At 42.7% G+C, this 24,030-nt stretch overlaps 1 protein-coding gene across 1 annotated transcript in view; it reads right to left on the bottom strand.

Annotated features, from left to right (window-relative positions):
- The window catches only part of LOC142362927 (transcription initiation factor TFIID subunit 4-like), a 145,717-nt gene extending 122,164 nt beyond the window's left edge, over window positions 1-23,553 (bottom strand). Inside the window, exons 1-7 of the mRNA XM_075434163.1 lie at window positions 22,468-23,553; window positions 18,293-18,465; window positions 6,138-6,275; window positions 5,201-5,428; window positions 4,162-4,284; window positions 2,370-2,459; window positions 401-658 (exon numbers count right to left, since the gene is read on the bottom strand). Coding sequence (XP_075290278.1) covers window positions 401-658; window positions 2,370-2,459; window positions 4,162-4,284; window positions 5,201-5,428; window positions 6,138-6,275; window positions 18,293-18,465; window positions 22,468-23,521 — 2,064 coding nt within the window. The 5' untranslated portion in view covers window positions 23,522-23,553. The remainder of the gene's footprint in view (window positions 1-400; window positions 659-2,369; window positions 2,460-4,161; window positions 4,285-5,200; window positions 5,429-6,137; window positions 6,276-18,292; window positions 18,466-22,467) is intronic.
- Between the last annotated feature and the right edge of the window lie 477 nt (window positions 23,554-24,030).

Genomic DNA, 24,030 nt, shown 5'->3' with positions numbered 1-24,030 from the left:
ATAAGAGTTAATTTTAATGCAGACTAACCTCAGTGAAGCCGCATAACTAATGATATACAAAAGAACTACACTCTCGTCTCTAAGTCTTGAACAGCTTTCTGTTCTACATTTGTAATTCACTCATATTCCACTGTGCTCATATAACAATCACTGTATTCCAGACAAAGAGGCCAAGAGTGTACTTTCTTAAATCAAGCTATGTTAATAATGTAATCTAAACTAACGGTTGAGCACAAAGGTTGAACATACATGTGAACTGCCACACAATGAGGTACTACTATCTATCACAGCATATGATACAAACAAATAAAGTATTCTCCTAAACAAGATGCAATAAAAACAACATTGAAAATGGCTACTCCATTTGTTAAGAGATTATCTTTTATACTACAGTACCTACCAGTTGAGAACTCTGATTTGACTGTACCACCTTAACCTGAGGAGGCTGCACCGTATTTGATACGGAGACTGTGCAAATGTTGTTTGGTTGCCTTATTCCTATTGTCTGCGTTGTGACAACAGAGGAAATGCTCCCAGAGGCAGATTGAGGTATAACTTGTGATAGCTTGGTTTGTTGAAGTGACTGCTGAGACGGCTGTCCTTGCAAAACTGAATGTTGACTATTCAGTAAAGATTGTCTCAATGCAGGTAGACTTTTCTGAAAACAGAAGAAAGTTTACAAAATATCAAATTTAGCAGGTCGACAAAAAATATTTTGAAATGTGCTGTGAACATAATTAAAAGAAGCTTTAATTCCAATTGTACCATCTGCCTAACTGTCAAAAAGAAATCATAGGGAAAGTTCAGTTTACGTTTTCAGTAAGCTTTCACTTTGGATCTAGCAACCCTGCAGATTTTGATGTTCCTTAACTCCATCATAGCGGTAAAGTGTAACATCCCCCTCCTCAAGACTACCTAGAACTTGTAGCTTAGGTGTTTGGAAGGGCAAAAGATGGAAACAGAATAGGCAGGACCGTAGGAACAACCATTGCATGTTAGGAGTAAGCTGCACCAACTTACTTCTCCTGACATGCCTCCAGTACCTAGAACAAGATGATTTAACTGTTGATGCCCTACAGCAATAGCTGTTTACTGTGTTATTACTGATATAATGTATTCTGACTGGATTAGAAAAGTGTACTATTGTATCCTTCATGTTCAGACCAGTTCAACCAAAAATTATAGTTCTCAAAGGCTATACTGTACAATCACAAATAAACTTTTTACTTTTTAAGTGGTAGCAGTGTTCTTTTGAAGTGCTCCCCCCAGGCAGCTGCAGAATGCAACAGTGTTTAGCCCAAGCTACAGTCTTTTCTAAACGTCTAATATTTATTTAAAGACTTAATGCCTGTAGCCAAGAAAGGACTTCAAAGAAAGGAAACAAGTTAAAACTTCTCATGATGCTAGAACTGACGGCAGCCTAAGAGCAGGAAAAGGCACAAACAAGGGTTAACAACAACCTGAAAAAAAAAAAGCAGCAGAGGGAGAGAGTTCTGAAGAAAAGTTGAAGGGAGAGAAGAAAGTGAGGAAATCTGCCCTAAACTGAGAAGTTTTGGACTAGAAGAAAAATGCTTTTTAAATCACAGCTGTGGTTTTCTTGGGGCACAATTAAACACGCTTTGTACGTATGTATATAATCTTGCATATGGAAGCTATTGTAGCTGATGTAGAAGAACCAATTAAAAGTTAAATTTACTCCCACATATACTAACTTAGGACCCAACAATAAATCCATTTGGTATCACATTAGGACTTCTGTTATAGATTAGTTCCAGATTACAGGCAGGATCAGCTACTCCATTATTTCAACAGCATTATCCAGCTTAATTTTTCATAACCACCATTACACATGCATTGACAGTTATCAATGACTCAAATGTAGATTACAAAAACAATATGAAAAAAGCTTATTAAATCACTTGAAGCATTCTATAGTAGTAACTTGTGACTCTTTTGAATGTGAACGCTGTACTGCTTCACAAAAAACGGCCTACTGCCACAGAAAAGTATGTGCATTGTAACAGTAAAGGCTCACTACAGAATAGACGACTTCCAAACTTGGGACTAAGAGCTTTTTTGTCTAGATCTAATTACTGAAATGTTCTAGATCAGGGCTACTGAAGCAGTACACTCCAAACCAGCTCTGGCCGCCAAACAAGTGTTTCTGAAGCGTAAAGCGAGGCCCCAGGCAGCAGAGCTCTCCCCGCCGTGGGAAACCCCCGCTCCCAGGAAAACTGGCCACACAGACTGAAACCTGAGTGGTCCCACTCCAGACAGGTGAAGCTAATTCCATTTAAAATGTATATTCTAAAATTTCATGTATTGGCATTTGCATTGAAGTAAGTTTATCTAAACAACAGTCACATTACCTTAAGGAAAGGTACAAGATATGGTTGAGGAGATGATTTGAGTTCCGACTGAAGGCGGCCTGTAAATTCTTCTGGATCAATCTTTGCATCCTTGAGGGGGAAGGAAAAAAAGCATCAACAACTCAGTTCAGTTGTTTGGTTGTTTTTTTCCAGATAATAGATGTGTATACACCTCTAGCTCAAGAGGCTACCATATCAAGAAGAACTTTCAAAGCTGAAGTCCCCCAACTCCTCTGTATCTATAAAATCTTTCTGTCAAGAGCTAATACATACACATAACACGTCACTCAGAAGTCAGGGCATTCCCTTCGGGATGCACAATTTAAGACACAACAAGATTCCAGAAACACTCAAGTCTTTTTTGGGATTCCATTCTCTTGCTAACATTTATATAGTGATTTCTTTTTAAAAATATTAATAAAAAAAACAGGTTGTTGAAGTAAACTTACAAACTATTATGAAATTTGTTAGCCCTTGTAATAAGAAAATATCTTTACTTAATTCCAAAACCAATTGTGTAGGTTCAATTTAACTTAGTAGAATATGTGTATGCATACATGAAAAACTATATACGTAAAGCTTATGCATATATAAAAAGTATACATATAAGTATATATAAAAAATTTCACCTACATAAATGTGTGTTTGTATATATACATGTATATACTCACAAAACATACACTTATAAATATACAAAATATATATGCAGTAGTTTATAGTTAATAACAGGACAACTCTATAATCCAGGTGCATTTTATAATAGTTCTAAAGTGTCATTAGTTACAGTCTCAAGTTGTAATAAAAACATTTGCTGGCTTTCCTGGACTGATACAGAACAAGAACAAAAACACATAAACCAAAACAAACTTTGATAAATATATTTATTATATACGTGTCTCATCACTTTGTTTAAAATAATGTAAGTCGTTACCTTTACTTAGTTCATCTTTCTTAGTTTTCAAAAGTTAAAAAGGGTTTTTATTGGAACCACAGAATGTTATGGTTGAGTGGCTCTTACTTGGAAAAAGTCTTAGGCTTGCCTGAAACACACAGGTTTCTCTGCCAACGAATTCAAAGAAATATGTATCAACTACTTTCAAACCCAAGTTCTTCATAGGCTATATCCAATTTTTTGAAGAAGCCTGACCATTTGTCGAGCTCCACCACAACACCCGCCTGCAAGGCATCCACACAGTTAGCTGAACCTGTTACACTGGGGACTGCAGCGAGGCCGACCTTCTCCGGACCAACGGGCTCTGCCCAGCCCGAACACCGCTCTGCCCTGAGACCCGCGGGCAGCTGCAGCCCCACGCAGGGGCACTCGCCTGCAGAACGGCTCCGCACAACGCTTCTCCCTTGGCCCCAGAAACTCCAAACCACGTGGTGGAGGCCTATCTCTGCAGTCTCTCTGCGGCCAGAACATTCAACGGCTTCTTACTGTGTCAGAAAAGACCATGGCTTGCAGGAAAAGAAACTTCATAAACCTTCAAGGACAAATCCTGTATTTTGCTCTATTTTTCTAAATAAATGACCAAAACTCTATCCATCAAAACAAGAGTGTTTTTGATGAACGCATACTAAATACTTTGTTGCACTTCCCCTTTCAGACAATAAGAGAAAGCCTACCTTTACCAGATTTTTGAAGACACCTAACGTACAGAATACTTGCATTTTGATGTAGCCCAACTCCTTCCACTTTTGTTACAGCAAAAAAAAATTGTTAAGAGCAAAGCATATGTAAATAACAAGCTTCATAAATAACTGAAAAAATGAAAGATAACAAAGTATTTACCAACAAATCCTGAACCAGAGCTTTCACATTACGGGACGTTTCTGGAGATGGTGAATTATGAGAAGCAAGTTTTATAAGGGTAGCTAAAAAGTTTTTGCATTTTTTCACATTCTCTTGCATTTCCTGCAAAAGTCAAAGAAAAAAAACACATCAGATCCAAGCTATTTTCCAATCAGGATCAACGCATGCTCTGATCACTATAAACAGGGAAAATGATGAAATTGTTCTAAGTCAGGCAGGACGTATTAGAAATACATCTCCAGTTATTTTACCAGTGCTGTTAGTTACCTGACGTTTTCTTCACTTCTTTAAGTAACTGAACATCACACCTCACGAATACTAACCTCCCCCCCCAAAAAAAAATCACTGAAAGAAATATATTTAATATTCTACAGCCTGTTTTGATAAAAATAACCTTAAATATCAGAAATAACACTCCAATTTGTTGGAGATGTATTCCGCTTTGAGATGCCCAATACACAATACACAATGTACAATGTTCCCCAAACTATCCTAATTTGTTAAATTGTTGATTTAGTATGTTTTTGTAAAAGCAGCTACAGCAGTAAAATCAAATCAGAAATAGTCTTCAAACATCATCATATCTAATCTTTTCTTCATCAGTAGGAAAACAGAGGCATACTTTATTTTTTTCAAGCCACTATTTTTATATGGTGTAATTACTCTGAGAAACAGAAGTGTTACACTTCAGTGTAACCAGTTTTGAGGCCCTGCAACATGATAATAATGAAGTCCATCGACTGAAGGCCTGATTGTTCTGTCTACAGAAACAGAACAGTCCTTTCACTACTGACACGTACACGGCAGGATGGAGAAAGCTGACCACAAGCGTCCTTCCTCCCTCTCAGAATTTATATCCCATGTAGCTGAAATGAGGGAAGGGTTTCTTCTTTGTAAAGCATTTGTTACTTCACAGGAAGCATGCTTGCATGAAGAAAAAGTTCCTTCTGCTTCTAAATAGACCTTGGAAGTTCATAATGTAAGAAGAAAACCAAGTATCCAGTATTTTAGAACCCACCTGTGACACAACCGTGGTTCCGGGTACAGGAGAGCTCGGTATGACCTGGGGCTGTGCTGGTACTTGTGCTGTCGTGTGAGGGGGAAGCGGCAGCCGGGGCTGACCCTGGTTTTGTGCTGAAGCTTGAGTTTGTCCACCAGTAATTACTGCAGGTTGCTGAGAAGCTGATGTTCCAGTTGCTACTGTTGTCTTGAATAAATTTTGACCACTCGTTGTAGCTACTGATACCTATTAATATTTTGTATCGAAAAAAAAGGTAATTATCTTCTTTAATTATTTACTCAGCCATAACATTCTTGAAAGCCTGACAAGAAAAACGTGTTTCCTTTCAAACACACCCTTACTGACAAAATAAAACCATTGGCTTTATTTCTTATAACCCTAATGTTGTCACCCTTCACTGAACAGTGAAAGTCCTCATTTAAAATTCTTTTTATTACTAAAACCAATGTACCACTAAAAAACGAGTCACTATTACCCAGCCCTTTAGGATCACCATGATGATGTGACTTCTGTAACTCAACTTTCTGTAAATCTGGCCGTTAATATAAACAAGCCGATCCCCAGTGACGTGTGGTCACGCCATCAGGTTTACAGGGATCTACACCACAGTTCCAGTCACAGCTCGGATCCCGATGACACAAATGCACTAACACAGCTTCCCAACCTCATCTGAACCCAGCAGCAGCAAAGCTTAAAACTGAATCTATACTACCCGCAAATGTTTTATCTTCTAGGGAACAGCAGAAGATAAGATCCAGACTATAACTCAGCACCTGCATAGCACAGTCTAACTACACATTCACTGTTAATTGCTGGGATCATGCTTGTGACAGAAGCAAACACATGAACAGTAAAATCCACTTTCAATAAAACATGCAATTGCAAATGTCCTTTTCTTCACCCATCTTCTGCCTTTGACACTCTTACTACTCACTGTGGTGTGTGAAAGACTGGAGCCCCCCGGCAGAGTGGCAGCAGACGTCGCACTGACGGGTGTAGCAGTGGATTGAACAACTTTGGCTTGCACGGGAAGTCCCAGGCGGACAGTAGATGTGGCTACAGAAGTTGGTTGCTAATAAAGGAAAAATAAGCATTTTACTTTTTTTGACTCCTCAGTAACTTGATCTCCAAGATGACTTTTTAGTAACAGCGATAACATGAATAATGTTTATTAATACTGCAAAAAACCCAAACCAGTAAAATGTTCTCAAATATATATTCACAAATAATGCAAAATTGAGCCTTCTTATGTTCAACAATATATTTGCAGTGTTTCTCCTAAAAGCTATTTCTCACACAGATACGTGGAAAAGATTAGAAAAAATAGGATGTGACCTGCAAAAAACTGATGTTACACTGATGTATTAGTTCAGTGGTAATATTTACATATCAGTATCCATCAATATTTGAGTTCATAATTGCCAGTAACACACATTGATTATTTTGGTATTTACTGGCCTCTTCTAGTGCTTTTTCCTGAAGAAAATTAATATGGAGAGAAAATTCAGAGAGCAGAAAAATATTTTCAAAATAATTCCACATCAAATTCCATAGACACTAACTCGCGTGGCAGTGAAGCCTCAGCATTTTGAGAGCCTTTGCCAGAGAAGGCGCAGGCTGTACCCAGCCAGGCTCCGGCTGGCGAAGCGCAGGCGAAGGGACACGACGGGCTCACAGCCCCGCACTCGGCAGCGTACGCCACAGCTCAGTGACTGTGTCCCATGCAGCAAACTTATGAATCGTTTTTGTAATTTACTTTAATGGGGAGAGAGAGACTGAAATCTCTCACCACCATACAAAAGGACAAGATTTAGGAATAAAAAGCATCTCCAGGAGAGTTGCTATTTTATTCTACAGGAATGTAAATACCATTAAGGATCAAATACACCACACAATATGGCAATTATGACAAAAAGAGAACCACTCGTTATTAAAAATGGAGGCCCCACTGGTCTCCTGTAACTCGTATTTATTAAGATTTGCATTCAAACACATACTTAGAAAAGACAAATTTTCTAAGTGGCTGAAGTAACAAATCATGGACAATACTGTTTCTCATCAGATAAAATTAATTTTCCTTGACTTACATTTTAAGTTATATGTCTCTATTATTAACATTTTTATAAAGAACAGCTTATTTTAGATTCTTACATTGTCTGTTGAAGCTACACAAAACACTTCTTCAAGGAACACCCAGCATACTCCAGAGATCTCCAGAAGGCAGCGAGGCGCAGGGAGGCCTCCAGCGCCCCAGGCATTCCTCGCCCCCCGCCCAGCAGCATCAGCTATGGGACACCGACCTTCTGCACTGGGGGAGGGTGGAAATCTACCTGACATCTGAACAGAACTTTTTTTGTTGCTTCTTTGTATGGATAGCTCTCCAGATTTTTACAATCTTGGCTAGGGATGTCTTCCGATAGCTCTCAATGTTTTTGAAATCTTGACTAGCGATGTCTTCCATACCGAGACAGCCTCGAGGCAACACACAGCAGCACCACGAATAGGTAGAATTGTCTGGTTTATTGGGAGAAGGATCACATAAGCTTTTTCTGTTTTTAAATACCACACCTCTCTTCTCCATTGTAAAGAAGATCACTTCCTTTGCTTTCCTTCACATACTGCCTGAATGAAAGTATATTTACCTGATGAATGTTCCATTTTGAAACATAAACACTGTTTATCTTGCTCATTTGCCTACAATCAGTGTTTCCAACCGGAAAATACCGCACGCCTGTATTCTCTGCGCGCTGCTCACCAGCACGTGCTGCCAGCGGGGAGGGCGGCCGTGGCCAGCAGCCAGCCGGGCAGCTCCCGGCTGCTCCGCAGGACCTGCAGCCAGCCAGCCCCACGCCACGGCTCCTGCTGCTAGCGAGGGCGTTGCTCTCACCTAATAAATGCCCACAATTCATCACAGGAACACACGTGAAAACGAAACTGCGTATCATAAGAGTGTAAGATTTCAGTGCCATAACAGCATATTATCCAGCTCGGTATGCAACGCTTTCCACCCACCGCGTTCCACCGTGCCCGACCACAGAGGCCAGCTGTGCGACATGGAGACTCGGCCCCCCCTCTGCTTTAAAAACCAACAGTGACACAAGCCTTTGATACCAAACGGCAGTAAAATCTATTAACGTCTTGGAGATGAAGAAAAAGGCTTACTATCAAAGAACTGCAAAGTAACACAGCAGATTACTAACGTGGTTCCAACACTCAGAAACGTTAAACAGGTAAGCAAGAGACGAGCGGATGAGAAGTACAACACGGAGCTAACCGACAGGAACTCTTAATATCACAGAAATGATCGTCAAATGACAGCTATGAGCTGCCAGAAGACACTGTAACGACTCTCACCACAAATACTTCAAGAAGAACAGGTAAAAACTATTTAGAAACAAATAGTTGTGTTTTCTATGAAAGGAAAGCTGTACACAGATCTCACAAGAAATTCATCAAAAAGAAAACAAAAATTATCAACGTTATATAAAAAAATCGTAAGCCCGTGTGTCAAGCTCCTGCCGGAACAATCTAAAATTGTATTGAGAGGCAAAGCTCGAGGCGTCAACAGGAGCACATCGCATTGCACCTGCTCTGCAGAAACAAGCTGCCTCTACGTCCGGAAGAATACACCGGGCTGCATTTGGAAAGGCAAGTCACTTGGATACAGAGAAAATGCGCCCAGATATCCAGGGATTATTTGTTACTGCCCAGGCAGGACTACATCCATTTTGGGGACTGCTTTGTGTATTCACAGCTTTATAAAATCAAAGCAATTTAAACTGCCCCAGGTCAGTACGCTGCCGTATGCAAACCCTTGGAAACGGGCTCGTGGTGTCCTGGTAGCCTGCACTGCAGTACCACCTACTGATGAACGAATGCCCAGGGAACCAGCAACACGGGCTCTGCACTGCAAAGCAGGAGGGCTTACTTTTGACAAGCAAGTTGCACATATTTTTCCTGATCGGTCCTGTCAATAAACTTGGCCACTATCAATCACAAATGGAAGAAAGAGAATACGCCAACAGCATTTGAACAAAAATTAACACAAAAGCAGGGGCAAGTTTAACACATCGACACCTCCTTCTGTGTCTCCCAATACGCGGCTTCGCTAGCTGCTACGCAAAACTCAATTTTAGGAGAACACAGCCTTTAAGTTCAGATTTCAATTTGCAAAATTTGAAATAAAACTCAATCTTCTTTTTAATCATTAACATGGAAGACTTCTTACAAACAAAACAGGCCACGCTAAGATGCCCTACTGCCTCAAACAATAAAAGACAGTGCTTAAGAAAGAGAAAACTAAGGTGGGATTGCAGACATTGGCTGCAGCATAGGCTAAAGGTCAAATCTGGTAGCTCGTTTTAGAGTAACTAATGGACACAACCTTTCCTATAGGCATGGCCAGTAGCCCTACCTACTGTTAAGGTATCATAACACTCCCCATTACCAAACTTTGTTTTCCTATACTTAAAATTCTGTCTGACTTCTGAAGGGTTCATGAAGGAAGTTCATATGCTTATTGAGAGCCTCTCATTTCTTTCGGTCATGGTTCATCTGGAACATGCACTGACAAATTGCTCTGCAACTGATGTTTATGTCAGGGATTTAATTTTTTCACTCTGGTAAAAATACAGCCAAACGAGCTGAAGTACTAAACCTTTAAAAACTTGACATTTGCACACAGGTGCAATGGCTGGAGGCACAAGCTCTACCAAGTCAGCCAAGTCATTGCCACACCACAGCATCGTTGAGGTCAAGCATCAGAACCCCAAAGCAGGGAGATGCTGCTATGGTCCTCACACTCGTGACGTCCCTTTGGGGTTCACGAACTGGAAGAGCAACAGGGGATGACGACACAGGACTGGGAGCAGTTAGACAAGACAGGCAGAGAAGCTTGGGGCCACCAAAGAAAACCTTCAGAAACCAGGGCTTCTGAGTCTAAAACCCCTACCTCTGAAGTCTCAGCACCCTGACAGTGTAAGCAAATACCTATACAATCCACTATCAAAGGACTTTCTCAAGCTCTGGTGAAGTGGCTGGTCCATCTATAGTCACTAGTATTCATCCAAAGAATCCGGTGGGTCCAAAGCAGCTGAATTTTGGCACTACAATTAGATTCTACCCCTGCCTCAACTGCCCAGTGCTTGCACTGCATGCAAATATAGATAATCTATGGTAACTGATAATCTTATGCCATGTATTTATGAGTGCCCAACTTGAAACGCGGGGTTTGTGACCAGGAGTGGTCATGGCTGCAACTGAAGACAACACAGTCAAACTGAGCACAAAAAATTAACCAGTATTTTTAATTTAATATTTAAAATAGAGACAATTAGGCTCTGTTTTCTACTTCTAAAAAGAGGCTAATAATCCCCTTAACAGCATTGTTGAGGAAGTTGTTACAGGGATAAGCTTCACAAAAAAACCTGCTTGGTGATTAACTCCCACTTCAGAGGGGGGCTTAGATATTGTACAGCAAATAAGCCTGAAGTAACCCACTGAGTAGTGGAGAAAAAATATTATCTAATTCTTCATTAAGACCGTCCAGCGTACACACTGTAGAAATTAAAAATAACAGTAGTATGTGGTCAGGCAGTATAATCCACTATTAGATTGCTCGGGAACCTTCTTTATGGCATTTCCTAATCTTTGCACATTCAGTTTTAGAGCTTTACTAATGTTGGAGTGTTTTCAAAGAACTTTTAAAAGATACGTTAATGCTACGAAAATGTAAACAGTAGAATTTGTAAGTGGTGAGAACTTGCTATCTGCTTACACGGAAAGGATTCACTCACCATGAAGGAAAGGAAGGAAAATGGTTTTGTGGTTAAAGCACAGTCGAGACCACACATTTTTCACTTTCTCTGACCTTTCAACCTACCTGCCCTGATAAGACAAATGTCTTCTCCCGAATAGTGCAAGGAGCCCAAAAACTGTCCATACAAAAGAAATAGTATAGCATAGCTTCTTTGACAGTAATGGTAACGCACCTCACCTTGGCAACAACAAAGATTTATCGATTTGCTCAAAATTTCTGAAACAAGTAAAACAAGCATTTGTCAGAAAAGCATAAAGGGTGTGAAAAACAGTTAAAATAATAAAAAAAAAAGATATACCAATAAACAAGAAAAAAATTACCAAAACTAGAAGACAACAATAAAAACAGAAACCCTGCTGACAGCACAGGCACGGTGTATTATCAGAATGATCTCTGATTCGAAAGGCTCCGCTTTAGCAAGAACAGCAGCTTGTGGAACGCCAGCCAAGTTCAGAACTGCTCTCAACGCCACATGTGATGGGAAGGCTGAGCCGCTGTTGTCTGCATTGAGCATATTTCACAGCAAAAGCATAGCTGCTTCTAGAGCAGGTGATTCAGCACTTCTCACAAGTTCAGAAGACTTTTTTATTTTTTTCCTTTTTCCTTTTAAAAAAGGATGGTAAGGTGAAACTTAACAGAAAGTGAATGTCAAAACACAGAAAACAAATCAATACAGTTTGTATCATGAACTTGAAATTCTGAAGAGTAGAAGTTAAAAAATGCCTAAAGCAAGAAAAAAAACAAAGCTAGAAAAGAATTGTCATTTTCTTAAAAATACTTCCATATTGATTGGACTACTTATGCTATGAAAAGAAAACTCCACTGACTGGTAATCATATTTGTAGCAGCAAAATTGTTAAGCAGCACACTTACGGTGCCTAAATACTTGGACTATACCACTGAATTTTACACACAAGTTTACACTACATTTTCTGATCGCTAAACACACACAAAGCACCTCAATACTGGAAAACTCATTTTGAAACAAACTTGAAACAAAAAGATTAGTGAACACGAAGACTGAATCCATTTTCAGCAGCAGTCTCACAGAAATCCCAATATACACTGTTTCACCCGATCTGTCAGTTCCGGTAACAGATACTCCATAACAAAATACTGCGGGCCAGGCTAGCTAACATTCGCTGGTCTTTCCTGTACAATACTGGCTTTATATTCCTGGTACACAGCAGCACTTTAATTTTGTAACTAACATAAAATAATTTTAATTTAAAATAATTTAAAATAAGTAAGTTGTACTTTGCTTTTTGGTTATGAATGTCAAACCAACTGGGTATTATGATACCGAAACCAGCAAACAAAGTCTGCATGAAGAGCATGAAAAGCCATAAACTTCACAAATGAAAAATGTAGACAAACAGAAGAAACTCACCAAAGAAAAACTAGATGGCAGCACCTGCCTATTTTTCACAATTTCACAAGTATAAGCTTCAAAACAAGATATGGGGACAAAAATTCAATACAATCTAAATCATCCCTTTTAAAAGATTTCTGAATTTACTTATCACCTCTGAAGAACATAGTAATGCAAGTAAACCATGCTTTTTTGACCTGCTTGCAATACAAGAATCCAGAACAAAATGTTTCTAAGACTAACCAAAGTTCCATCAATCTTTTTTTATTTCATTAAACATGCTTTTTCAAACAAGCACGTTATCACTGAAGAAGCATTCACAGTACAACAAAATTACACTTCTTAATACATCAAAAGATTATTATAATATTATAGTCATGGAAGACTGAGTACTTCCATGTAAACCATGAGATACCAATTTAAAAAAGGCAAGCCTCTCAAAATTGCACCGATAAGATGTATTTATACAAAAAATGTTTTGAGTTTATATACCTGAATATTTTGCAAAAATTTTTCCCTGGGAAGAAAAAAAAAAGGCATAGGTAGCTGTAGTTAATACCCCCCCCCCTTGCAGTCATATACAATCTTATAACTGGACCTAAACTAAAACTATTGTATGGTACAATGGTACCTACTCATGCTTTTCTTGAATATTTTACTTCAAGAAATCAGAAAGACTGAAAATGTAAAAGATCATTAAAATAACGAGTACATTTTCTTACTACAGGTACCACTCCCAATTACCGCTTTCTCTGTACTACTCTGTTATTTTCAGATTCTGATTCTTTTGGTTTAATCCATTTCACTACTTCTGAGACTGTGCTTCAGACGTTGTACATCCTTCCAGGACACATTCCCATGCTCCAAAGCCTTTGAGCTTGGCCTTAAACCGATCAGAACCGAGACCCTTCCTACAAGGTACTTGCTTATCCCAATTAGTCAGTTTTCTAGAACTCCACTAGGAATTGAAACAAGCAGATTTTACTCCTATTTTACACAGCAGCAATTGAGAGGAACATTAACTAAATGTCTACTCAAAGATTATCCACCTAAGAGTCGAGAAGAACCCAAGTCTTCCTTTCGAAATGGATTTGCCTGACTTCCAACAACCTAATGCAAAATTCTCCCCAAAGCTGCACTACATTTGCTTACACCCTCTACCCCTAAAAGCTGCAAAAAAATAAGACAAAGATATTACAAACCACAGAAGTCAAACAGTAACTTAAACAGCAAAGCCAAGCCCTCGAAATGTGAGAAACACTAAAGTTTGCTGTGCAGCGTCAGTTGGGTGGCTCGATTGCCTAGCCAAAGCTTTTACCTCTGTGCACTCACCATGCAAAGGCCGTGATCCACTGCCCATGCACCGAAGAGATGAACGTAGGAGGAACGGGAAGTTATGTATCAGTCTTGTGGCTTTGGCACTACAGCCAAAGTATGTATTTTTTTTTAAACATGGGAAGGGAAGAGGGACAGCTGCATCAATTCCCTACTAAGGTAAGTACCGCTGTGTACAGATACTTGACTTCTGAACCTTCAGCAGTGCTACATGTGAGGATAAAGCCACTGTCTTTAGGGAAAGCACTACCCTAAGCCCAAAACAAATCCTAAGGGAAACTTCAGCGTCTTCCATTGCTCCTAGAGAAAGGCGGCTCCTTCCTCACTCACTGTCCTGCATATCACAGAATCACAGAATGGTCGGGGTTGGAAGGGACCTCTGTGGGTCATCTAGTCCAACCCTCCTGCCGAAGCAGGGTCACCTACAGTAGGCTGTAGAGGACCTTGTCCAGGTGGGTCTTGAATATCTCCAGGACATATACGCCCACCTGCTGAAGCTAGAGGGCTTTTCATGGGAAACCAGAGTTGTTTTCCTTCCAAGCAACTGGGAGAGTATCTAGCAGGTGATGGCCCTGGAATATGGGAAGAAAACATTGTCATGTTACTGGGCTGCAGAAGTAGCTTAGAATCTGGACAGCTCTCTATGTATCAATCAAGTTAACCTCATTTAAGAATATGTAAAACTTTTCCTTATTTTCCCCTCCTCCTTTCTTGAGAGGGAAGGAGGAACTACTTAGTTGTCGAGGGGAGAGATTCAAAGAGTTTTCAAATTCAGGCAAACACTTTGGTAATTTTCAGACAATCTGTCTTGTAATTTTTAAAAAAGTAATTCATAATTCATTTCATATTCTCCAGTTATCACTCTCAACACTTCTTAATGAGTTGCCAAAAGTATCTGTCAGCTTTTGCAATTTCTTTGGCATGTTATTTAATAACCTGTGTTTTACATCTAACTACACAGCTCACAACACACCTTCTTAACACAACGGTTATTTAAAGTGCATATACAAATTAACTATAACACTGAAAACAATCACTCAGCCAAGTAACTCGTGACACTTGACACTGGCTAGAAATTAGGACAATCTGAAGAAAAGCATCCATAATACCTACGAAGCATGAAACCTGGGGCTTTTTCTGAAATGCTCTTCATAAGAAGGTACTATTTCCTAGAATATTTGTGGCAGACTGCAAATTTCCACCTGTGTGGACTTTCTACCTAGGTAAAAGTAGAGTAAAACACAAACTCAGTGACTGAAATATACAACTAAATTCTACACATTTAAAGCATCCAGCATTTGAATCCAAATAAAGCTATCTTAAAATAATTAAATAAAAACATAATAGTAAATTGAATGAGCTCTGGACAGTAAAATAAGAATCATTCCACTAACATGTTGAAGAGAAAGCTATTTGATATTCTAGAGGTTAAAACTGCATAGCCTACAATGTTCATCAATCTTGCAAAATATTTTGCAGGACTTAAGCAATTAATGTTTATATTCTGTATCTCTTGAGCAATGGCACACACGATTCTTCTGTGTTTCAGTCACAGTGGAGAATGGTACTTTTCAATATTATAACTTTCTAGGTGTAAAACCATAAGATGCTATTTTCCATACATTCTAAATTTCTACTGGGAATTTTAATTGACAGAATTTAGCTTTCTGACACATCAGAATTTGATTCTGAAAGAAAAAAGTTTAATTATGAACTCACTGAAAAAAAATATTTTTCATTACACACAATTTCCTGTATTTCAGAACTTGATCCCTTTTCTTGATTAATCATGACAACTACTCACACAAAGAACTGACACTTCTAAAACCTTCGCATAATATTTTTCATTGGACATTTCCTCTAGAAAACCAGTGAATAGTCTCTGGTTATAAACCATCCACATAATCAAATAAAAGTCTAGTGTCTAGTTCTCATATGTTAAACCTTTAGAATCTAAATCTGTACAATCTGGTTTTAAGAGGCTGTCAGCCATCATTTTTAAAGAACACCCTAAGGTCAAACATACATAAAACTAAAGCACTGTAAAAATGAACCAAGAGTCTGCAGATCACACGCAGAGTCATGGAAGTTCAATGTACATTTCCCAAGGACAATAGTAATTAGTTCTTATCCTTGTTAATTAAAAACAAATAAAGAAATCATGCAGCACAGTTCGGGAAGCTACCACAAAGATCTCTCAAAGGAGGCGAATCCTGACAAACTACAATACCATGATTCTAAGCTCACCACACTAAAATAATACTAAAATAATCAAACTTTTGCACCCTGTAAGATATTTACCATCCATAAGGCCTTGCTGGTTTCCTCTATTCCAAACCAGCTTATTAGCACTAACAAGTGCAAAGGAATATCTATAATGCAGTGGGATATTTACCTGGGCAGAACCCTGCACAAAACCAGTTACTTCTTCCTAATACCTGAACTCCTTCTGATTTTAGGTATCTTTACAAACACATGAACATGCAGTATCCTCAGTTTTATTTTTACATAAATCCAGCAAGTCAGATTATACACCTCCTGCAACTTTAACTGCTTCATATAAGTAGAGAACAGCTGCCCGAGGCCAACACGATCAGCTCCCAACATCTGCTGCACACGCGTCTTACGGCTGACTTTGGGATCCAAGCTCCAGTCTTCTGACAAAGACCAAACACACACAGTCAAGCAGTCAGTCTACATTTTTGTATGCTTCCTAAGATCCTAGGCACAATGAAGGTGTACTCCTCAAACCTTTTCAAACTACAGACAATTTGTTAATATCTAATTTGCTATGAATGTTTCCACTCTGAATTTTAATTGTGTATGCTGGCCACAGCAAAGTTACATGAAAATTCACTGTATGAAACAGAAACAGCTAAAACTAACTCATTTTCACAGACTGAGATTATATTCTTGGTACAGTCCCACCCCACAATTTCTGTTTTGCATTTCTGCTACGCATTTGTCTCAGGACCCATTGCTAGAACGTGTGCTTCGTAGTCACTAATAAAGAACTGATTGTGCATATTTACAAAGAAACCCCCAAACAACCAAAAACAGACAGCCAAACTGAAAAAAAGAACTTGTCTGGACTTTTGCTGCCATCAAACTAGTCAAAAAATCTCAAAATTAACTCAGGCTTATCTCTGTGTTTATTTTTCCTGAAATGCATTTCTCTTTGAAGGATTCTACAAGTCTTCTTACCCTTACAGATGTTGCAAATTTAAACATCCAATGGCTGCCATTTCTGCAAAGAGTTCTTTTACAAATTCCATCCAACACCGCACTCACATCTTTTCTGAGAGCATAAAGTCCTTCAAGTGTTTCCAGGCTTTTACTTGTGTCTTTCCTGAGCTACACTCACTCTGCTGAGCTACAAACTTCCTAGTGACACTCATTTCCAAAACTTGCATTCTATTTGGCTACTCGGTGTTTTAGATTGCCTCGTGTTATGGATTTGTTTTCACATCTCCAATTTTACTCTGGCTTCCTTCTCTTCTGAAAAGTTTATCATTGTTTTCAGTTTTGAATTAAACTTACTGACCTTGTAGACTTTAAATATGGCGTAATGCACGAAGCATAAAATGGGACAGTAATCCCATGTTGAACATCAGGAAGCAGATGTTTAAGTCACTTCAAGCAACCCACACAAGAATCAATTAAAGAAATATAAAGGCACCCTCTTCATCTCTTTCCACTCAGCATTACTTACCACTTCTGCAGACAAAGACCTTGGGCAAACCCACCTTAAACTCTGCCTACTGTTACTACGGCACAGCTGCCCCGTACCGACATCCAAAGAAGTTTGCCTCTGCATTTCAGCAAGACAGCTCAGCCCTAGCCCCGAATGGCCCGAAGCCCAACAGCCTCCCTACAAAATCTAAACCAATGCAGCCTACCAAATAATTTAAAAAAACAATACAGCATCACACTTGAACATAAATCAGTTCTGAGGTGAAGCAATCGCATTGCACTGAAGAGTCTGGGGTAGGAAAGCACGCTGTCCTGTCAACCCATATAAAAAAGGAAATGTAGCCCTAACACGAACAAAACATTCAGTGTAGACAGATCACACCCAGAGATGACTCAAAGGAATCAAACCTTTATTCTGAATAAAGTACATCAGAAGAGTTAATTATTGCAAATCTTTGTATTGAATGTGCTTGGCTTTTTTCTTTTCTGCTTTCCAGTGAAACCCAGCTACCCCATGCACCCATTTGGCACCCCGGGACATCACAGCGCTGCTGATTCAGAGTGCCAAGGGGTGCCCACCAAGCCACTGGTGTACAGTCCAAGCTAGGCTCTGGCTAAGGCCAAGCCTTCTAGCCTCCAACGACCTCACAGTCTGAACAAGATCTTGAGAGACTCCATAACGTAGATTTTTTTTCTGAAATACAAAAAAATTCCCAGGCCCCAGAAAATAAACTGCATTTGAGTAAGTATATCCTGTTTTCACAACAAAAAAGTGGAGGAAAGCACATTTCCAGAAACATATGGACAAACAACGCATATAACAGAGGAAATGGTAATGCCCCCAGTTAAAGTGAAATCACGCCAGACTTACCTGAGCTGTTGACAGGCGAAAAACGGGGCCAGCAGTGGGCACTGAGAGTCGAGGCGACATGCTGGCAGCACCCTGTCCCTGCGCCTGCGCTTGGGCCTGCAGCTGAGCCTGCGCGAGAGCCTGCTGCGGCACCATGACGAGCTGCCCAGCGTCCGTGCGCACCAAGACCATACCTAAGGGGAGCAACGCAACATTAACGGCAGAATAAAGAATAATACAAATAATAATGTATAAAGAACTATCTAACTACAGTATGCAGAATAAAATTAATATGTAGCGCTGTACATTTTTCTTTATACTGTATCTTTTTCATTCTGGTGTAACATGAGACTTTATTTCAAAGATGAAAAGGAGCCCCTACTAGCAGACAAAAACTAATAGCCAATTCAGTTTGGAATTCCAGTAACTGCAGTTTATGGATAACAGTGATGGAAAGAGCAGTCACTTGAGTGTATAGGCACACAGTAACTTTCAACAGTCTAGTCAGAGTCAGCAGAACAAAATTTGAAAGAAATATTCATCAGAAGTCAACTATAATGACAATCCAGCAGCTGAGAACAAAATTCAGTATGAACACACCAGGAACGACAACACGAGAGCTTTACCAAAACAACAGCGTCAGCGGGTGCGTACATGCAAACGTCAGGCCAGACACATTTCCGAGTACGCAATATGTGAGATTTAGTTAATTGTCGAGCATTAACACACGAATTTACTTGGTACCCACCATCACCGTACTGGGAGGCACTACCCGTGGTTTAGACATCGAGAAAAACTGTCGTCATACCCAGAGAACCAACACAACTACTCCTCAGCACGAAGTCACAGAAGCACAGTTATTTTAGGAAAACAGCAAAGGAATTGTTTTAAAATTAGCAGAGTACTTGGGAAATGTTTTCTAACACTTTCTGGAAGTAAATAATTACATTTCCAGACTATTTTCTAGTAACGCATTCCACAAATCGAGGCCTTCCACACAACTCAGCCAGTGCCACCGAGTTCTGCCCTACGATCGCCGCAGTCGGCAGGTCAGCAGAGGGGAGACTACAGCTAAGCCGGTCCCTGGAGCTTCACGCATATTGAGGACCCCTACACAGCACGTCATGCGGCTTCCTCCGGTTCACCCAGAACTAAGCAGCAGTTCCCCAGCCAGACTACTTAGAATGAGTTTACAAGTTAGTTCCAGAATACATTTTAATAATTTAACCTAGATAGAATGCAATGGATCTATAAACAGTAAAACATCTTGCCTGCAACTACTGGAGAACCAAAAAATAAGAATCTCGGAAGTCATTTTGATTCTGCTGGTAACTGAGTCAGCAGACACTGTTCCTACAACTTAAGTCTACGTGCAAATTGCTTCATATATATTTTGTATATCTTGTTTTCAAGGGAAAACGAAGTAGGTGAAAGCATACATCCACTTCTAATTATTAACTTCCCAGAAAAAAAACCCACCTCAGCAAAGGGACGTGGTTTGCAGCATACCATGAGGATAAAGAAATCCAAACACTATTACAACAAGCAAGTAACAAACTTCCAAAGCACCCTACACCCAGAAGGTCTTTCTTCCAGTCTCTGACACAGAAATACGAATCCCAGTCCGGGGACGAACGCACGAGTGAGCTGCAGCGCCAATAAAAGCCCTCACGCGTGTAGCCTTAGGTGCTCCCAGCCACCCTTCACTGCCAAAAGCACAAGCAGAAGGCAAATTTCTGCCACTACAAACCAAAGATTTGTGGGAATCAGGCTTTGATGGAAAAGGCATAGAGAGCTACAGTAAGGACCACATCCCAAAGCCACGATCATAACTCTCTCTCAAAGCCCAGAGAGCAATTTTCAAAAGAAGAGTTGAAAGAAACCCATAAAAACTCTTTAAAACAAGGGAACTTTTAAGGTCCGTTAGCACCAAACCTCATGGTTCGTATTTGTAGAACATCCCGTAAGCAGATTATGTATTTGGTATCCGCCATTCCTAAAGCATCTGGGCACACAAATATCAGCACGCTGGCGCCTGGCCACGCAGGTATCACTTCTCCGTTACGTTGTAAACCTTAGATAAAAACCCTCATCGGACAATGCCTACCACACACTGAAAAATACACGTTCTCTTTGCACTACACAGATTCATGGGTGTGTTGTTAATTTACCTTCCAATTTTCTAAAACTAATTCTGAATTTAAAAAAACAAAAGAACGGAAAGGAAAAATTAATTACAACACATGCCACAGTTTCAATAAAAGTTGCAGACATAATTACTACTACATGTGCATAAATGTTCTTGTATTAATGTTACATTTTAATTCAGTTTGGAGGACATAAAATTTCTTTTACTGAGCAATATGTACAAATTAGGATCTGGTTAAATTATGAGGTTAATTTTTCCTTACTATCAGTGACGTAAAGATGAAATACACAACTTGTAAGTATTATATCCTAAAATAGCCTATTCCTAAAAACTAATTCTAAATTTATGCTTTAGAAAGAAGTTTAAAATATGGGAGTTTCAAGACTAATTATAAATGAGCCACCAATTTAAAGAGTAAAAACTCAAAAATAACATTGTATTTTCTGAATAACTTCATTTCAGAACATACTATCTTCGTGTTTATGCAAGTTTAATGGATTTCAAACCACCTTGCAATAAAATCAAATTCCAATTATAACTTCCCACAGTATTGTTTCCAAAACATTTTCTGAATCTTGGACCAGACCGCTTTCAAGGGCTCTGTTTTCCCTCTTCTCTTTGAAAATTAAGCAGCAGAACAAAGTACTGACAGAAGAAACTTCAGAAACTGCACGCAAAGTTATGATACACATTATTGTATGTGTACAGTAATTATCTAACAGATTAACAACGGGAAATCAAAGGCTAAAGGCACTAGCACAGTCTGAATAGGAACCTCTTATCTGTTTCAAGCTACTTAGGTCTTCAGGCAACCGCTGAGCTTTCCAGGTTTGGAGCTTTATCACAAACTAGGGCCCAACACACAACTCCGGAAGTTCACCGAGAAGCAAGCTTCCACACCACCACATTTTTGCTCCACTTAGCTAATGAATATCAAATATCTTCAGAAACACAGTGGAAGAAGTAAGTTATTTCAGACTACGTGGATAGCTCCACATATTATCATGCCATTAACAGCAAAAAAACAAAAAAAAATCGTTCAAACGTTAAGTCATCTCCCAAATCCAGAAGGCACAAAGTCACCAGCCTTTTGCACCATGAAAAGCCAAGCAGGGGACCACAGCACCCTTCAACATTTCAGGTGATGCAATATGCAGCCCGAGCAGGAGTCACCAGGGTGAAGAGAGGCTGCTTTGGCTGATCGACAACCTTGCTAAACTTGCGGTTTTAGTAAGGAAAGTTAAGAAAGTAAGAGGAGAATAAACGGGACGTAATAGTTTCTTCAGAGTTAGAAATAAAATCTGCCTGGACGCAGCGGAGAACAACACCGTAACGCTTACTGAAATTAAAGATTTTAGATTAATTACACAGATCAGCCTGCGCCCTGCCATGTGATGCAGGGCAGAAGACACTCTCCACAGAGGGAAAACTTCCCAGGACTACCAAGAGCAAAGCAGAAAGTGGACTCCCTCGAAACATGGAGTTACTCTATCGGCCCTCGTGCACAACTGCTCGCTGCCCACCACGGAGCACCTCACGGTGACGGGCACACCACAGAGCACCTCACGGTGACCGTCCCACCATGGAGCACCCCATGGTGACGGGCACACCACCGAGCACCTCATGATGACCATCCCACCATGGAGCACCTCACAATGAGGGGCACACCACAGAGCATCTCATGATGACCATCCCACCATGGAGCACCTCACGATGAGGGGCACACCACAGAGCATCTCATGATGACCGTCCCACCATGGAGCACCTCAGGATGAGGAGCACGCCACGGAGCACCTCACGATGACCGTCCCACCATGGAGCACCTCACAATGAGGGGCACACCACGGAGCACCCCATGGTGATGGGTACACCATGGAGCACCCCACGGTGACTGGCCCACCACGGAGCACCTCACGGTCACCCGCCGGCCAGACGTGGCTTCCTTTGCCCCCCGCGCGCCGAGCAGCGGCCAGACGACAACCCTGGTGACACCCCGCCCCCCAGCCAGGGAAGAAGTGTCCGGGAGCGACGAGCCGGCGGCACTTACCGGGCGGGATGGTGAAGCCGGGGGGCAGCTGGATGGTCGTCTGCTGCGGCGGCCGGACGATCAGCTGGGGGGCCACGATCCGGGGGGCAGCGCCCAGCGCCGGCCGCGGGGACACGGCCTGGGGGGCGGCGGGGGGGGCAGCGCCCGCCTTGCCCACGGTGACCGTCGGCTTGGGCGCGGCGCCGGGGGCCGCGGGGGCCGGCGGGGCGAAGCTGGCGGCCGAGCCCGGTCCCGGCGGGGCGGCGGCGGCGGGCGCGGGGCTGGCGGAGTTACTGAGTGCGTTTACTGCGGGGAGCGGGCCGGGCGCGGGCTTGCTCTGCGCGGCGGCTCCGTGGCCGCTGACTGGCGGGGCCGCCGCCGCCGGCCGGCCCCCCGCACCCTCCCCGTCGGGCGCCGCCTCTCCGGGGAGCGGCGCGGTCACGGCGGCGGCGGCTCCCGCTCCCTCCGCCGGGGTCCCGCTCTCCCCCGCGGCCTCGGGGCGCTGCGGGGGCGCGCTGTCGGCGGCGGGCGGGCTGCCGCCGGGGCTGGGGCTGCCCGCGTCCCGGGCGGCGGCCGCGTGGCTGTTGACAGGCTGGGCAGGGGCGGAGGCGGGCGGGGGGGCGGCGGGGCTGCCGCCGCCGAGGGGAGCGGCTCCATGTGGTTGCTGCACACTACTACTGTTTACACTCGCTCCCTTCCCTGCCGCCGCCGCTGCCGCCGCCGCCGCCGCTGCCGCCGGGGGGGACGGGGACGGGAGCGGCCCCTGGGCAGGGGCTCGGCTCTCCGCGGCTCCGGGGCACCCCGCCGCCTCCTCTGCCCCGGGAGCGAGAGGAGGCGCGGGATGCCCTTGCTGCTGTCGGACGGGGCTGCTGCCCCCCGCTATGCTCCCCTGCGGCTGCTGCTGCTGCTGCTGCTGGGACGGGGCGGGGGTCCTGGGCTGGGGCGCCTCGGCGGAGCCCCGGCCGCCGGCCAGCTGCGATTCCAAGGAGCCCACCAGGTCGCTGACCGCCTTCTCGTCCACCTCCTCGGAGAAGAGCAGCATCTCTTCCAGGGGGTCCGAGGTGCCCGCCGCCATCTTGCGCTGAGCTGGGAGCCGGCCGCGCACCGCGCAGGCGCGCCGGCCTCTGCCGCGCGCGAGGCATTCTGGGAGGGGCCGGCTTCCTCCTCCCCCGCCGGAGGGGCGGGGCCGGGCGGGGCGTGAGGGGGGAGGCCGCTGTCTGCTGGGCGTCGTGCCAGGCCCGGCGAGACCGGGCTGGGCGTGAGGAAGAGGGCGGCAGGGCCGCCTCGGGCAGCCGAGGAACGGCAGCGCGTCCAGGCAGGTGCCTCGGTGGGGCAATGCCAGAGCCCGCCGTCGGTAGGGGCTTCCGGCGGGGAGGCCCGAGGCGCGCAGGAGGCCCGAGGCGCGCAGGAGGCCCGAGGCACAGAGGAGGCGCGCGTCCCGGGGCCGTGCGCTCGCACCTTGGGAACTGAAGTGACTGCGGCTGTGCTGTCTGTGCCCTCGCTTGGTGCCCTGTGGGGGTGGCCGCAGCCCGCGCCCTGTGCCCCACCGTAGCGGGAGCGGAGAGCAGGCGCGCCGTCGGCTGC

This window comes from Opisthocomus hoazin, chromosome 12, assembly GCF_030867145.1.
Source record: "Opisthocomus hoazin isolate bOpiHoa1 chromosome 12, bOpiHoa1.hap1, whole genome shotgun sequence".
Classification (NCBI taxonomy): Eukaryota; Metazoa; Chordata; class Aves; order Opisthocomiformes; family Opisthocomidae; genus Opisthocomus; species Opisthocomus hoazin.
This window is presented reverse-complemented; position numbering and strand designations above follow the sequence as displayed.